This window comes from Mastigoproctus giganteus, chromosome 14 (assembly GCF_048544385.1).
Source record: "Mastigoproctus giganteus isolate SK-2022 chromosome 14, ASM4854438v1, whole genome shotgun sequence".
Taxonomy (NCBI): Eukaryota; Metazoa; Arthropoda; class Arachnida; order Uropygi; family Thelyphonidae; genus Mastigoproctus; species Mastigoproctus giganteus.
Window position 1 is genome coordinate 8,316,489 of NC_143588.1, and position 18,391 is coordinate 8,334,879.

The following is an 18,391-nucleotide window of genomic DNA, read 5'->3' on the forward strand; positions in this document are numbered from 1 at the left end:
TATGCAGGACAGTCCTGGATTTAAGTTGTTTGCCCCGCGTTGCAAACTGTCTCGGAGAATGTTCTGGATTGGACATGTATCCTCCGTACTTAATGGCAAACATAATGCAAATAATTTTCATTATGTTTGCTGGGAACCAGTGGAGCAATGGAAAAAGTTTTTTTCGGTAGTAAATAAGTTGTGGACGTCAGAAAAAACACAACTGACTGTAGAAATGCCAAAAGCAAGTTAAGTGCAATTTTGCTACAAGTTAAGTGCAATTTTGCTAATTCTTGTGAAGAATTTTATGAATAAATAGCAAATAATGAAAAATTATTAAGAAAAATTCACTCTGTGGAGAGTATATTTAATTATATTATTTAATTTCTATTGTTAAAAAAAGTATATATTTATTATTATTATTATTATTTCATAGAAACAAAAAAATTATTTCTGTGAAATAATAAGAAATAATAAATAATAATTTCACAGAAATAAATTTCACAGGTACATAATAAATTTCATAGGTACATCACAGATACAGAAACCTATTATTTCTGTGAAAAAAAAACAAAACAATTATATGTGAAAAAAACCAAAAAACAAATATAGGCTATCTTTGTTTTTTTAAATAGTGTGATATTTTATTTTATAAGTTTAGTTCAAAGAAGTATATATATTTAATTTATATATTGTATGTGGATATTTTTTTATATAAAAATTTTTAAAATATACGTGTATATTGTTTTAAGAGGGGGGGATTGTAAAATCGATGTTCTGCATTGGAATACTAAGGATCTGGTCACTTTAACCAAAACAAATATTTTCAGGGGCGGCCGACACTAAACTTTGCATTGGGGCCCACTTTTTCTAGTTACGCCATTGCCTGGAAGTGGTTTTTTTCAGTCAGATGAATACACAATTTACTACTCTGGGAATGCAAATATGATAACTAGCAGGAAAATCACATAGTGGTTGCACTTCAGTCACCATAGTGGTTGAAAGCCACAGAACAATTAATGACAGGTAGTCTGCAACAAAGGAAAACCTTTTAACTCACAATCTTACAAATGTATGCACCCACAACTGATGCCACAGAGGAAGAAATTAAGCAATTCTCTGCTTTAGCCCACAAAGCATGGGGCAAACACCCAAAAAAGATATTGTATATGTCATTGGAGATTTCATTGCCAAAGTAGAAACCACAAGACATTTGGCATTGAAATCTCCAATATGTCATTGGAGATTTCAATGCCAAAGTAGAAACCACAAGAGCCTGATGTCATTGGCAGATTTGGGCTGGGAGAAAGAAACAATGAAGGCGATTGCTTAGTTCAGTTTTGCCAGGAAAACCTATTATGAATAATGAACAAGTGGTTTATACACATCAACATCCTCAAATGGACTATAATGAAAGCAAATTAACTACATCCTGTGCAGTAAACAGTGTATGAGCTCGGTTAACTTAGTAAAAATGCTAACAGGTGCTGACTGTGGCTCAGGTCACCAACTACCTATAGCCAAAATCAAGCTTAAACTGTGCAAAGTAAAAATGAATAACATCCCCCAAAAATTTGATACTGAAAATATTTTGTTGCGTGTTGAACGGCCGTGCTAGCTGAAGTTGCTTTTATGCTGTCATGGCACAATCGCTCTGGGGATGAGGCCACTAGAATGGGAGCATAATGGCAGCCATTGAAACCATGTGGATGCTGCTTTTTTGTATGTAGCAGACACAAAGGATATGCTAAGTTCCATTAGCCTAAAAGAAAGACAACCAAAGGAACTGTGGGAAGATTTTAAAATGATCATTATTGAAACAGCATGTTCCACTCAAAAATCCAAACATATCAAATAAATGGCTATCAGAAGAAACCATTCAAATTGCTGAGAACGGAAGAAAAGCAAAAGATGCTGGGAATAGGGTTGAAATACAAAAGCTAAATAAGGAATAAAGACGAACCAGAGCAATTGTTGCAAAGAAATTGAATAAAATAACAAAAAGGGACAAGAGATCTGTCTAGCCTAGTAAGGAAGGCCAGAATGCCACTTGCCCGATGTAAAGGCTCAATAAAAAGCCATGACAGCAAAGAACTTCATGACCAGCAAGATGTTAAAAAATGATTGAAGGAATATATATACAGAAGAACTATATGCAAAAAGATTTGATTATCAACAACCAGAAACAGAAGAAAATTTTGAAATGGAGCCCAATATCTTGGAAGAAGTAGTAGTAGTTTGGGCACTAACACCAACTACCAAAGAGAAAAGCATCAGGACTTGATGACATACCAGTGGAAGTACTAAAATTTCTCTCCTCTGCAGCACTAACAACACTGTTAAAAAATCTGGGAAACCAATGCTTGGCCTAAGGACTGGAAAAGATCAATTTTAATTCCAATCCCAAAGAAGAGAAATGTACATGACACTCCCAAAGAAGAGAAATGTACATGACACTCCCAAAGAAGAGAAATGTACATGTACACTATTAGCACTTATTTCTCATGCAAGCAAGATATTGCTAAAGGTTATAAAATAATGACTAGTGCCATTTATGGATGCCAAAATGAACATTGTACAAGCTGGTTTTTGAAAATGAAGAGGCACGTGTGACCAAATTGCTAACCTTCATTGGATCATAGAGAAAGATGAAGCACAGAAAGTATCTGTGCTTCATTGACTACAGAAAAGTCATATGCTTTTTTTTAGCATTAGCATTAGTAGAGGCATATGATGCAAGAAAGCAAGCTTATTCAGCATCAGCCAAAAAAAAAAAAAAAAAAAAACACACACCACTCCCATTTCACCCCTCCGTTCGTTCGAAATACCTGTCCAGTTGAGCTTTAAATTTGTTTAGGTTTGTTTTAAATTTGTTTTGTGTCATATGCGTTTATGCCAAAAAAAGCATGAAAAAAGTCATATGTTTTTTTGTGGAACATAGCAAATAATGGACGTATCTGATAGAAATGGGTATCCTAGGGAACTTGGTTCAACTAATAAAATCATTATATACCAATCAAGAAGCAGCCATAAGAACATACAGTGATACAGAATGGCTTACAATTGGGAAAGGTAAGAAACAAGGCTGCATCCTATCTCCATTTTTTTAACTTGTATGCGGAAGCAGTCTTTCCCATTACTGCTTTAAAATTGTATGACTCTAAAATTGGCAAAAGAAACATCAACAATCTACATTATGCAGATAATATAATGCTACTTGCAGAAACAGAAGTTGGTTTACAACAGTTGATTTTAAAATTTATGGATGAAAGTTAAAAAAAACAGCTCAACAACAAGAAAACAAAAGTAATGACAACTGCTGGGAATTGAAAAGTCAGAATCAAGACCAAAAACAAAGAAACTGAAGCAGTTCAAGACTCATTTTTCTAGGATCTAGGATCAATCGAAATGGAGAATCAGGGCCTAAAATCAAAAGAAGAATCTTTTGGTTACAGCCCAATAACAAATATGGACAAAATCTGGACAAGCAGAGACATCAGTTTGACAATAAAGTGGCAACTTGTCAATGCCATTATATTTCACAAAACAACTTATAGATACAAAAAGCTGGACAATTAAAAAAGCAGATAAAAAAAAAAAAATTGACCCATCTGAGTTGTGGTGCTGGAATAAGGCTGCTACGCATACCATGGACTGCAATGATCACAAATAAAGAGATTTTAAACCTCTTTATTTGTGATCATTGCAGTCCATGGTATGCCTGAAATTTTAAGCCTGAAATTTCACAAGAAGCTAAGATAGATAACTCTTTTTGGACACATTATGTGAACCAATTCATTAGAAAAGCAGGCGTGCTAGGATTGGTCAGCAGAACACAAAGAAGAGGATGACAAAGAACACAATGGTTGACACAATAAAGCATAACAGTGGACTAAATTTACAAGAACTTAAGGAAGCTACTAAAAACAAACGATTGTTGAAAAAGTTTGCCTACAGAGTTTTTTTTTTTTTTTTAATGAAAATCCCAAACGAGAGGTTAGTTAGTTATTTGGTTTTTAGGAGCATTAGCAACTAAGGCCATATTGCTCCGGGATATGCGGTGGTCATTCCCTGACCTTTCCACATCCTCCGTATTTGGTGGCGACGGGCTCGAACCCCGGTCTAATCAAGAAGCCTGTGCTATGCACTGCTGCTCCTTCCCACCTGGCTACGGAGGCGCCACCAAACGAGAGGTATTAAAACCTATAGTACTTAGTACCGTGCTTGGGTTGGAAGTTGAGAAGACGAAAAAAGATATTTGTTGACATTAGACTTGAACTTCTACAGACTGTAATTTTCAGGAAATACCTATGAAGGAAGGTTGTTCCAGAAAACGGCAGTTGAATGAATAAACGAGGAAGATGAAAAGTTGGTTCTGTGAGTTTGAAGTTGGGCAGTAAATGGATGTTGGCTGGTGATGGCAAGTGTTCGGACTGTTTTGAAAGAGAGAGCGGAAATTATAGAAGCGTCTATGAGACAGCGAGTGGAGAGACTCTGTTAGAGAGGAGACATTAATTAACCTAACTGCCCTCTTCTGAATGGAATCTAGAAGACTGAGAGAGGTTTTGGGGGCACTGCCCCAGATGTGGGAACAATATTCCATGATAGGGCGGATTTGCGATTTATACAGAGTGAACAGCTGTTTGGAAGAAAAGTAACACCGAGAGCAAAAGAGAAAACCAAGTTTTTTAGATGCAGAGGAAGCAATATTGGTATTGTGCTTGTGCCAAGAGAGATAGATTAGAAGTCAGGGTAATCCCCAAAAGAGAAATATCATTTTGCCTACAAATCAGTGTCACTAAAGATAAGCATAGGAGCAGAAGAATACTTTTTGCAAGATATAAGACAAGACTGAGTTTTAGAAGGATTGAAATCAACTAAGTTGCCTTTGCCCCACTGGAGAATTACCTGGAGATTAGCATTTAAGGAATTGGTAGCGGATATTCGAGAAGTTGAAACTGATTGAGCAAGGCAAGGTTTCACAAAATGGAAAGTGGAATGCAATGTGCTATCATCAGCAAAACTATGGATAGGAGTTGCCAGGAATTCCTGGCAACTCCTATCCAACTCCTAAATAGCTAAACAACAAACCATGGTTAAAAATATAAATTACAGTTAAATTTATTAAATGTGAACAAATGCAAATGACAAAGTAATAACAAATGTAGTGATTTACTGTAATGTCAATTTTAAATTCATACCTAGTATACTATGAAAGAGAGAAAAAATGTGAATATAATACTAATTATTTTCCACTACCCTGTGGTACTACACTCAGGGTAGTGGAAAATCAAAAGGAACTGGGGGTAATTGTGTGGTAATTGTCTCTGTGCTTTTCAGACAGAATTCCAGGACAGCTGATGATGTTTTGTTTACGAAATACAGGAACTTCACTTGCGTGGATAAGGAAATGATTATCCCATTTCACAAGGCTCCCATTCCATAAGGTTAGGCTGAACCTTGAGCACTGTACAGGTCTGAAGGCTTCATTTTAGGAAGAAAGTAAATCTGCTGGAGTGGATGCAGAGAAGGGCAAAAATATTGGATAAAGGGATGAAAGGATGGTTGGGGATTTCAAGTGCTGTTGTGGGTCATCAATGTTTGTTTGTTATTTGGTTTTTACGAGCATTAGCAACTAAGGCCATATTGCTCCGGGGATATGCAGTGGTCATTCCCTGACCTTTCCGCATTCTCCGTATTTGGTGGTGATGGGCTCGAACTCCGGTCTAATCAAGAAGTGGGTCATCAAGGAATGGGTAAATACATGGGCTGTGTTAGGGTAACTATACATGTATACTTGCATGTACACTAATGCTATGAGCAATGCAAATAAATTTGAGGAATTTGAAGTACTGATTAAGTAATCAAATAAAGACATTGTACAGAGAGAGAGAGCGAAGACATTTTGTCGCTCAGAAATAAGTAATGCTGAATTTTATACTGGGGAATACAATGTATACAGGAAGGTGAGTAAGGATAGGAGGGGGGGGGATTGCTTTTAGTTAAGAAGCATATTAAATATAAGGCAGTGAATCCAATCACAATGGGTGACAGTGCAATATTGAGTCAGTTTGATGTGATAAACATTGTGTAAACAAAACTGAGAGTAGAAGCATGTTATAAACCTAATGACTGTGATGAGTATACCAAGTTTGATGTGATAAACATTGTGTAAACAAAACTGAGAGTAGAAGCATGTTATAAGCCTAATGACTGTGATGAGTATACCAAACAGCTATACAGGGAAATAGAGTGTGCCAGAAAATCAGAATATCTCATAATGGGGGATTTTAACTTTCCAGATGTTGACCAGAACACACACACACACACACACACACACACACACACACACACACACACACACACACACACACACACACACACACACACACACACACACACACACACACACACACACACACACACACACAACTACTACTACTAGCAAGACTTTTATAGATTAATTGGATGACTGTTTTCTACAACAGCATGTTAGGGAAGCAATACTCTTGATCTTGTTATCAGCAATGATTCTTCATGCATTACGGATCTGCATGTAGAAGACCCACTGGGCGGTAACAATCATAGTGTACTAATGTGGAATTTAATTAAAGCCATAGCTACCATTAAGAGTAAAGGAAAAGGCCTTTGCTTTTGTATGATGTTACCAACAGTAAATTCTAAGCGGGAAGCATTCAGGGAAGTAATCATAGAAACTACTAGGCTTTTCATATCAATGAAAGAATACAGTTCAAGGCTTTGACCTAAATTGAGACAAGTGGCAGAGAAGAAAAATGCATGGGATGTATATAACTTATCAGGTGACACAGAAGCCTACTGTATGTATAAACCAGTCTGAAATCGAATCACAAAGAAGGTTAGCAAGCAAAGGCAGATTATGAGAAGGCTATGGAAAAGAATACCTAGAAAGGCTACAAAGATTTTTTTAAACTTATATTAACAGTAGAGTGAAGGATTGAATCTTATTAGTCTGCTTGGTGTCTATGGGTTAACTGTTGATGACCCTGCTCAGGTTGTGGACAAATTGAATAGGTATTTTGCATCTACATTCACACATGAGGAAATTCTTTTGGGATGGGCATGCCACTCATTTATCAAACTCTAACAGGGTGGTGAAATATTTTGCAATACTGAAAGAAAAGTGGAAGAGAAATTGTTGAAGTTAAACATAAAAAAGGCACACAGGGTTGATGGAATCTACCCAATTATATTAAAAGAAGCAGCAAAGGAGGTAAGCAAACCCTCAGTCATAATTACGAGACTCTACATTTCAGAGAGGTCTATGTAGACTGGAGATGTACAAATGTATTCCCAATTCACAATGGGATATCAAATGATGACATGAGTAATTACAAATCTGTTAGCTTAACTTCTCTTCCAGAAAAAATAATGGATTCACTGGATAAAGAAGTAATGCAAGACCATCTAAACATGAAGGCAGTTATACTCCAGTCACAGCATGGGTTTGTAAAGGGGAGGTTTTGTCTGACCAATATGATTGGATATTATGATGTGGTGACAAATGAATTGGATGCAAAAAATAATTTTGATATCATATACTTAGATTTCAGGAAAGCTTTTGAGCACATAAAAGACTGCATTGTACAAACTGGAGCAGTGTGGCATTAAGAGAAAGTTACTGCGATGGATAGAGGGACGGTTCAGTAGGAGAAGACAAAGAGTGATGGTTATCAATGGATACTGCTCTTCATGGACTAATGTTATTAGTGCAGTCCCACAGGGTTCGGTGCATGCCCCATTGTTGCTTTCTGTATTTATAAATGATATTGATGAGGGTAGGTCAGGCTGAATGTCTTAAGTTTGCAGATGATACAAAGGTTAGCAGGATGGTAAATGACAGTAATGAAGTTATGCTGCTGCAACAAAATTTAGAAAAATTAAGCAGATGGGAAGAAAAATGGCAATTGAAGTTTAACAAGTTGCATATGAGTAACAGTAATCCCATATTAACGTACTGACTTTTTGGTGCTACAATATGGAAAGTGGAAAATGTAAAGGCTCTGGAGGTAACACTCAGATATGAAATTCTCTAAGCAGTGCAGACAGGCTGCCACTGCAGCTTGGACATGGGGTTTTGTCTAGGATATACAAGAATTTTGCTAGCAGGGATAAGTAGGTGATTATCCCATTGTATAGGGTAATAGTCAGGCCACATCTTGAATACTGCATACAGGTCTGGAGACCTCAGTTTAGGAAGGATGCAGAGTTGCTTGAATTACAGAGAGGGGCAACAAAATTGGTAAGGCAAACAAAGTGGTTCTCTTAATAACAGAGGCTTCAGTTCTGCAAACTGCAGTATCTGGAGACTAGCCACCTGTGAGGTGATCTGATTGAGGTGTTTAAGGCTTTTAATGGTTTGAGCAAACTCAATGCTGATGGGATTCTTCTTGCTCAGATTATGCAGATGAGAGGGGCATAAATTCAAACTGAGGAAGGATGACCGCTGAAATAGATGTGCGGAAATTTGCCTTCAGTCAATGGGTGGTTGACTGGTGGAACAAGCTACATTCTGATGTTTGTGGAAATGACTAGTTTGAATAAATTTAAGAAATTTTTCTTTTTTTTCTTGTCTTTGTTGATGACTATAAACTTGCTTTCTTGCATCATTTACCAGTATTAATTCTAATACTGCATATGAGGAGCAGTGATCCCAATTTAATGTACCACTGGGGGGGGGGGCGTGAAAGATTAACATTAGCATTAGTTGAGAAAAGAAAAAATGCTTCCTACTTTGCCCATCCGGTCACTACAGATATACAGAAATTTTGTAAGCAGGGATAAGGAGGTGATTATCGTGTTATATAAGATAGTGGTTAGGCACATCTTGATTACTGCATATGGGTCTGGAAGCCTCATCTTTGGAAGAATGTGGGTCTGTTGTGACTGGTGCAGAGAAGATGAACAAGATTAATGAGAGGAACAAATGAGATGTCTAACCAAGGAGATTTTCTGTTCTTTCTGCAAATTATAGCACCTGTAGACTAGGCATCTAATCTATAAGTGCTATAATTATTTAAATATTTAGATAAATACAAAATGTATAGCTAAATGATTAAGCACTTAAAACAATTCCTTTATTTTAATTTACAATAAAAAATAAGTATAAAATTTCAAAATGACAAAAGCTCTCCAAATTTCACCAGCTTGCAACACTAAGAACCAAGTCAGTTAGCCTCACTTCCAGAATTCATGCAATGTGTATTGGTTGAAGGTATTTTAAGTGAACATTGGTCTTGCATTTCATCAGAAATTCAAGAGCAAGTCAAGTTGAAATACCTTCAACTTCACTGTCAACTATTTATGGAGGTGAATTGTGAATGGATATTGACTAATTGAGGCAAATGTCAGGACTGGTTTAGAAGAAAGAGGTGGAATTCAGATGCTAATTCAGAAAAATAATGATCATATCTTTAAAAACTGAATAAATGTCTACCAAAACTGAATATCTGGTTAATAGAGAGACAATAAAGTTTTGTAGGTGGTGGGGCTTTAATCAACCCGATTGCCCTCTTTCAGAAAGCATCTAGGAGAGAAGCTTTAAGAATACCACTCTGGTCCCACATCCAGAATGATGAGGTGAGGCAGATCTGTGATTTGTGCAGAGTTTAAAAAAAAAGTTTGTATCTGCTCTTGTATATGTTATTCATTCCATCAATGAAGCACTCAGGAGAGGTAAATTAACATTGTATTAACTACTTTTTGTAACCTGTTTTTTTTTTTTTTTTTTTTTTGTTGTGTAACAGTTAACTATGTAAGTTTTGAGTTCTGAAATAAAAAAGGTAACACTGTTATAACAAGTTGAAACATCAATCTGTAAGAAAATGGTAACTAAAGAGCAGGCAGGAACAATTATAATATATTTCAGAATAAATAAGGAACATATGATAACTTAATATTTATCTATCACAGTCTCTTACCTATAGCTCTCACATACTTCAGACTTGTTAAGGCAGAATAACATTACAGAGTGTGAGCATGCTTTAATACAGTATGCGTAATGCACTAGGAAATAGAGGGAGGTGGAACAAAGTCAATACTAAATATACTTGCTTCTCAAACTTTGGTGAACATGACTAGGTCTTGCTATATCCTAAAGGAAGGGGGATATCAAAAATTATAGGTGGATTCACAGGTGCATAATTCGTATTGCAAGTTGAGGCATTGATGAAAATAGTATTGCCATCAGTAGTAATGCCATAACCTAAAAATAAATTTTGTATAACAATAAAAATTGGATTCTGAAAGATTACTAAATAAAAAATCCAGTGTAAACACTTCTTTTAAGATTTGTAATGGTTTCTCTATTTTTAATTAACAGTCTCCTGTGAGAGAGTTATTGGTGAACATTTTAAAAATACATACTTGTAAAATAGCATCTGTTTTGTATATATATTGTAGGAAGGAAATTTTGCATTAAACAAGTGAATCTATTCATATACAATAAATATAAAACTAAATATATATAATGAATATGAAACTAAAGAGAGAATAAGTGCATAGAAAAATATGAGCTTATTGTGTATCACAGTTATTACATCTAAAGAAGTGATAATGGGTGGATGGAGGAGGGTGATTATAATCATTCACTAGGCCAAATCCTATTCTTGACTAATTCAATTTTTGTAACTCTCTGGCCAACTGTAATTAAAATATAAAATAATTTTAACTTTTAACACTTTTGCAGCTGGCTTTTCCAATGACCTTTTTAACATAGGATTGAGTCAATCTGGATTGGAAAGGGCAGAAACATTTTTGGGCTTTCTTCTCACTATGACTAAAAAAGATGAATGAGTTGAGTGGGAAAAAAAAAAAAATAAATAATGCAAATAGAGTGAGAATGCAGATTATGAATGAAATAAATATATGTCTCTCCTACCCCCTTGCCTGGTGGGTTCCCCACTGCCAGCTAACATATCTCACCCCTGGAGTGGGATGGGCGGCTTGACCTTCATACCGGATTCGACACTGCTTGGACATGACACTTACGAAGACATTCTGCGGCTTTGCTGCCAACACGCCATTGGCGATCTGAATTGGGTACTCCAACCTGGTTCCCTTTAAAACCCCATCCCCAGGTAGTGGGGGGAGACGGATCTCTGTCTCCTCTCCTCCTCCCTGCCTACCCCCATACTTCGCCTAGTGGGGCTCGTCTCCACTGACCTCTTTGGGGATGCCTACTCTATCATCCCTATTCTTCTATCTGTTTTCCCCCCAGTCTTCAGTCTCCTCCCCCTCTCTCACTAAATCGACCAAGGTACACCCTTAACAATGCTGCCAAATTCTAATCAACGTCTAAATTCCACCGGTTTCATCTAAATCTCTAAGACAACAAACACTATTAGCTTTTATCTAGCGTATAGCCTCATGTCTAAATTTAATAACATCAAAATTTTGCCCAACCTATTAGGCCTTTAACACATCTCTTTAGCATTCAACCCCAACCAGCGATTTCCTAACAGGCTCAGATATAGCAATTTCCAAGGGCTCAGATAGTGTCCCAACAACTTGTGAAGGAAAGTATTGCATTTATAAAGAAATAAAAGGTAGAGAAACACCAAGGAATTTGCAAAGTTTCAAAGGGCGAGACGTATCTGGCCGGAGCCGGAAGTAAGATTGTTAAGGGAAAGATACAAGATTGTTAGAAACAGCTACAGGGACCTGATATGCAAAAGCAAGAGGAAGGCTTGGGAGCACCTGGTCAACACAGCTGGAAACACCGATCCCTGGGGAGTAGTCTACAAAGTTGTTACTAATAAACTCCCCAGAGGAGAAATCCTAAATGTGACTCGAACCCCCCGTAAGATACACTAGTCACTACCTGGGAACAGTCTATCAATAACATACTCAACCAGATCTATAATGAACCAGCTGTCCCAACCTTACCAGAACAGGTACAGATATGTAGAGAAAATGAAGCATACAAAATAGAACAGCCCTTCAACCATGCAGGAATTGCATGCCACTGCACCCTCATAAGGAATAGAAAATGTCTCGGCCCAGAACTGTTGGGGCCGGAAATTATAAAAACGGTAGTAGACCACCCCAGAACTGCTCCTTAGATTATATAACGTATGCCTAAGAACAGGAACTTACCCAGCTGACTGGAAACTTGCAACCATGAAGCTCATACCCAAGAATCCTTCAAAGCCTCCAGAACAGCTGGACTCTTATCGGCCAATTGCCCTGCCCAGTGGCAAGTAAGCTATTTAAAAGGCTGATAGGTAAAAGAATAACTCACCACCTTGAAACCCTGGACTAACCATGCCAACACAATACGGATTCATGCAAGGAACTTCTACCATTGACTCCTTGAGTGGTCTTTTGAGGGTGGCTGCAGGGCATGACAAAAAAAATCCACCTCAGTCAATTTTGCTGGGGCATTCAACACTATTTGGTGGCCGAGCATCCTAGCCAGACTGAGAAGGGCAAACACACCTATGAATTTGTACAAAGTTATGGAATCTTAACTAACCAACTGACAAATCCAGGTAATAGTACCATATAATAAGTTGACCAGGTCACTCTACAGGGCCTGCCCCCAGAGTTCAATTCTAGGGCCACTGCTCTGGAATATGATCCTAGACGAATTCCTGGACCTGGGGGAAGTAAATTCCCAGGCCTTCACAGACGATTTAATACTGATAGTAGCTGCTAAAGCTGAGCACAAATGGAAGTCCAAGCAAACCAAGCACTTAAACTCTTTCAAGACTGGGTCACTGTCCACTTCTTAAAAATATCATCTACAAAAACAAAATCTTTACTGCTGAAAGGCAGCCTGAACTTAAGAAGAACACCACAGATTAAAATCCATAGCCAGACAATCAAACCAGTTGCCAAACTGAAGCATCTAGGTATCATTCTAGACACCAACCTGTCCTTCCACCCTCATTTCAAATACTTGAGAGAAAAAATAAGAAGATATGCCAGATTAATAGCCAGAATAACAAGAAAGGACTGGGAGCTCAAAAAGCACATGCTAACACTGTACTATAAAGCCTTCTTCACCCCAGCGATTACATATGCTTCCCTTGTGTGGTTCCATAGGGCCACAACGATGGTTAACAAAAAAATCTTGGACACCATACAATGCTCAATTCTCCTGGTCATCACTCGTGCCTCCCGTACTGTTAGTACGCATGCCCTCCAAGTCCTGACGAGGGTCCTGCCCCTGGACCTAGAAGTTATATGCTGTGGAATGACATACTACCTGACCAAAGGATCATCCTACAAGCTGGGGGAATACACCATCAACCTAGCAGACTTGAAAATCATGTGCAGCAGGCATGGCAGGAAAGGTGATCTGCTTCAACAAAAGGGGAAATTACCAAGAAGTTCCTGCCTACAATCAGATCTGTGTATTGTAGAGTCTCCCTCCTGGTTCCACCCAGTTCTAACAACATTTCTTCTGATGGGGCATGGTGCCTTCAACGCCAAGTTAACCTATTTTCGAATAAAGGAAGACCCCCTCTGCACATGTGTAGAGACAGAAACATGGTCTCACATTATGTACAGCTGCGACCATTATGAGGACCTCCGCTGTCGACTTATGATGGAACTCACATATTTACCAGCAAGACTGGAGCATCACCTAAACTTGAGGGAAGAGTTCCTGGCCTTCATGAAGTTTGCACAAGAGGTGCTTTCTAGTTGGAGGACACACTGCTATTCATCACCAGTAACTGAATGAAACAACTCAACCTAATTGACAGAAACATTCACACAGATATATTGAGTTAGCCACACTAAGGACCAGAACCGTACACAAAAATCAATGCAGTCCACAGCTCACCTCTCTCAAGATCCCTCTGCAGCAGAAGACACCAGTGATTGCCAAGTCAGACTTGACTCTACACCTCCTGAACCTGACACCAGTGGCTGTGACCTCTCAGACGAACATACTGACATGACTATTGCTGCAGCTTGCTGCCAAGGCCATTGGCCTCCCCATACAAGTGCACCCTTGTGTGGTACTTTCTTCCTACTTCCTGGGTGGGTGGGGGAACGAGACATCTACTGTCTCCGCCCCACCCCATTATCTTCCCTCTGGTGGGGCATGTGCATGCCTCACTGACCGTCTGGGTCACCTTCTCTATTGACTCCACCTTTGTCTTACCCTGACAGTCTTCAGTCTCCCCACTCTCTCTCCCTAACTTTGCAACTGTGTCTAATGAAACCAAAATCATTCCAAACCCACACTCAAAATCTTAAGTCAACCATGCAACAACCCTATTATAATTCGGCCTATCCCCTTTCAGCATAAATCATAGTAACATTTTTTTTTTTTTAGGTGCTAGCTACTGAAATCTTGGAAATTAGATGGCTGGACCTGCCAGAGTAAATATAACTATACTGAGTGTACCTAGTCTGCCTCCAAGGGTCCAAGTGTGGGTCCCATTAGTGGCCCAACGACTAAAAGGCCAAATGAACAATGGTACAAAAGATTACACATCACAATATCCATACACTTTTAAATCTCTGGCCTTTACAGTGTACTTTATCACATGAAAATATATACTATGTGGGGATGGGGGAAACCCCTGGTGCCATTTGACCAAAAACACTTTATGACTGAATTAATCGGCATCTGGTAAAGGTTGCTTGAGAAACATATCCGGTTTTATTTCTGTCAAATTTAGAGAAATTTTCTAAAAGTAGGTTTGCCACTTAGCCCTGACTTAAAAGGATACAATAGACTCTCGATTTTCCGGGATAGATGGTAAAAAACAAATCCCGGATAATCAATTTCCCGGTTAATCCAAAAATACAAAATTTCCCGACGTATGTAAGAGATACGTTCCAGGAATTCTTACTTCGTTGAGTTTTACGTAACTCAGGAATGCCTAATAACATATTGCTACTATATTATTATCGACAAATCTGAATTCAGCGCGATACTTGTTTTATTAGTTTAATTTTCTGATCCAAATTGATCGCTTTCCCTTTTTAGATAGATTTGCTAGTATCGCTGTCACTTATTCTCTTAGTCGGCACCGTGATAACAGTCAAAATGAAATTTTCTGAAGAGAACTTCACAAGGTTTAGGAGAAAACTCACTATTATCACTCTGCACGAGCCCACATTTTGCTCAAGTACATTTATAGAGGTCACTACCAGAAAACAATAAAAACAATTTCCACTTTCCGTGTTATTGGGCTTTTCTGTTCATGTTTCTATTCATATAAACAAACAGTAAACTCAATTTTATTGCATTAGCAAAAATACTGATAGCTGGAATTCTGTGGGATTTTACGTTATTATGGTGAAATGTGTGTCCCCTTCACTGAAATCTTCAGTCATAAAAAAAAAAAACCATAAATAAATTGTAAGAATATTCTCTTCTTTCTTATTTTTTCGCTTGTTACTTATTAATTATTGCGTGTCGTGATCATCGTTATTGATTGCTTATTTTATTTTATTTTTTTGTTCATTTTAAATTTTACAATACTAAAAAAAAAAAAAAAACTTGAGTGAAAAAAAAATTTACGTAAATCTGTAGTTGAGTAAGTCGGGGACTTACTGTATCAAAAAATGTTCAGCAACCTACGTAAAAATTATGGCGATAGATAAGAAACGAAAAAGCTTACCACCAACTCCTCGCATGTCCAATATGATGCTTCCCTTTATTTTTTTCAATGTCGATTTTAAGTCTATAGCTTTCCTATATTTTTTTTACAATGTTGCGTATAGTTTGGTCACCAACATTATAATGATTCATTAGAGATTTAACAGAGGCACCGTTTTCAAACTTTTAAATAATTTCAAGATTTCGTTTAACTGAAAGCGCAACTACTTTGCATTTACCCATCATTTTCGCAATTTCTATATAAGAAAAAAAATATTTACTATAAAAAAAATTTCAATATCCCTGACAAAAATAACAAAACAAAATTTGTGCGGTGCAACGGAACAAACAATCAACACAATGCACTAAAACAAACTAAACATTTGTACTCTTTTTTGTTTTTTTTTTGAGCAGCAGGTGTGAAGACAGTGGGGGTTGCAAAGACGACTTATAATGCCGCTTGTTGCTTATTTACGACTTGCAAAACATCTGTTTAGACCTATTCTAGTTATTACTTGAATTTTATGATTTCTGATTGAGGTTTTTTTTTTTTTTTTTAATTGGTTATCTACTACAACACCTACAACAACTTGCTCACAAATTGGAGCAGTGTGGCATTGGAGGTAAATTGCTGCTATGGATAAAGGGATGGTTGAGTGGGAGAAGACAGAGAGTAGTAATCAATGAACACTGCTCTTCGTGGACTAATGTTATTAGTGGAATCCCTCAGGGTTCAGTGTTGGGTCCATTGTTGTTTTCTGTATTTATAAATGATATTGATGATGGTATATCAGGCTTAACGTCCAAGTTTGCAGACGATACGAAGGTTGGCAGGGTTGTTAATGACACTAATGACAGTACACTGCTGCAACAGGATCTAGAAATGTTGAGCAGATGGGCTGAGAGGTGGCAAATGAAGTTTAACATTGACAAATGTAAAGTACTGCATATGGGAAGCAGTAATCCCAGATTAACGTATCAACTCTGTGGTACCACACTGACAGTTGTTGTTATTTGGTTTTTAGGAGCATTAGCAACTAAGGCCATATTGCTCTGGGGATATGCGGTGGTCATTCTCTGACCTTTCCGCATCCTCCGTATTTGGTGGGTCACGGGCTCGAACCCCGGTCTAATCCTGCCCACCTGGCTATGGAGGCACCAACACACAGACAGAGGTAGAGAATGAAAAGGACTTGGGGGTAATTGTGCAGGCAGATATGAAGTTTTCTGAGTAGTGCAGACGGTCTGCAAGAGTAGCTCGTGGTGTCTTGTCAATGATATACAGGAATTTTTCTAGCAGGGATAAGGAGGTGATTATCTGCTTGTATAAGGCAATGGTCAGACCATATCTTGAGTACTGTATACAGGTCTGGAGGCCTCATTTTAAGAAGGATGTAGAGCTGTTGAAATGAGTAAAGAGAAGGGCAACAAGATTAGTGAATGGAACAAAAGGTTGCTCTTACGAAGAAAGGCTTAAGTTTTGCAAATTACAGTGTCTTTATACATCTCAATCAGATCACCTGCGAGGTTATCCGATTGAGGTGTATAAAGCCTCGAATGGTTTGAGCATGCTCAATGCTGATGGGATTCTTCCTCTTGCTCAGAATAATTGCCTGAGAGGGCATAAATTCGAATTGAGGAAAGACGGTTGTACGATAGATGTGCGGAAATTTGCCTTTAGCCAGCGGGTTGTTGGTTGGTGGAAGACTTCCATCCCTTGTTGTGGAAGTTGATAGCCTAAATAAATTTAAGGCTCAGCTGGACAGGTATTTCAAACGAACAGAGGGGTGAAGTGGAAGTTTTTTTGTTTTTTTTGGCTGATGCTGCATAAGCTTGCTTTCTTGCATCACATGCCTCTACTAATGCTAATATCGATAACAAAGGCTATCTGGATATTAAGCTGTAGCTTTCCAAATACTAATACTTATCTAAATACAAAAATAAACTAATGTACGTGATTAGGGGAATTCAAAACTATATATTAACTACAGTTTAGTTTATTAAAAAAATAATTATAATAATTATTTCAAAAACTAACCTGCAATTAAGAGCTTAGGAAATACACTGCCACAAGCTGTAGCCACAGATGTGTGGAAGTTTGCCATTATCCAGCAGGTGATTGCTGGAACAAACTTCCATATTTTGTTGTGGAGTTGATAGCTTAAATAAATTGAAAAATTGAAGGAAGAACTAGACAAACTATTGGAGGGAATGGACAGATGAAATGGGTAGTATTTGTTTTTTTTTTGTTGTTGTTGTTGTTGCTGTATAAACTTGCTTTCTTGCATCATTTGCCACTATTAATGCTAATACTAAAATGCAATATATTTCATGAGTGTGGGATTCCAGAGGGAACGACCTGCAGCTAGATGCAAAAGAAATAAAAATTGCATTCATTCATTTGTAGAATGTGGAATAGGGCTCTAAAGAAGGAAAACTAGACTTTGTGAAAACAGTGAAGTGGATCAATGCTTATCAAGTGGTTTCTATAGAAGAGTAGTGAAGGATTACTAATAAAAGGGTAATTTTGAAAGAACAGGAACTAAAATTTCATAAGCTACTTGGTGGACATGATGACACATTTAAAGCTTCTGAAGGGTGGCTTTGGAAATGGAAGGCTTGTCATGGGATATCTCAGGTTAGTCTTATAGGCAGTTTTCCATCTGGTGACGTTATAGTAGTAGAAGTGTTTCCTGAATTTCTGCATAAGGTGATTCAAGATGGTGAATTCACAGAGTAACAACTGAACAACTGTGACAACACATCTCCGCTTGCTTTCCAAAATGTACTAATCATGAGATGCCACTT

The 18,391-nt window shown here is 37.7% G+C and overlaps 1 protein-coding gene across 3 annotated transcripts in view; it reads right to left on the reverse strand.

Moving 5' to 3' along the window:
* LOC150074969 (metallophosphoesterase MPPED2) overlaps positions 1 to 18,391 on the reverse strand; it is an 89,748-nt gene that overhangs the window by 5,617 nt on the left and 65,740 nt on the right. For 2 of the 3 annotated variants that reach the window (XR_016547869.1, XR_016547868.1), the window contains one exon: positions 9,939 to 10,222. Coding sequence is in view for 1 of the 3 variants with exons in the window: in XM_090388272.1 (XP_090244398.1) it covers positions 10,095 to 10,222 (128 nt within the window). In the remaining 2 variants the exon portion in view is untranslated. Of the gene's footprint in view, positions 1 to 9,937; positions 10,223 to 18,391 lie in introns of those variants that run through there. The other variant, XM_090388272.1, reaches the window with a different exon arrangement.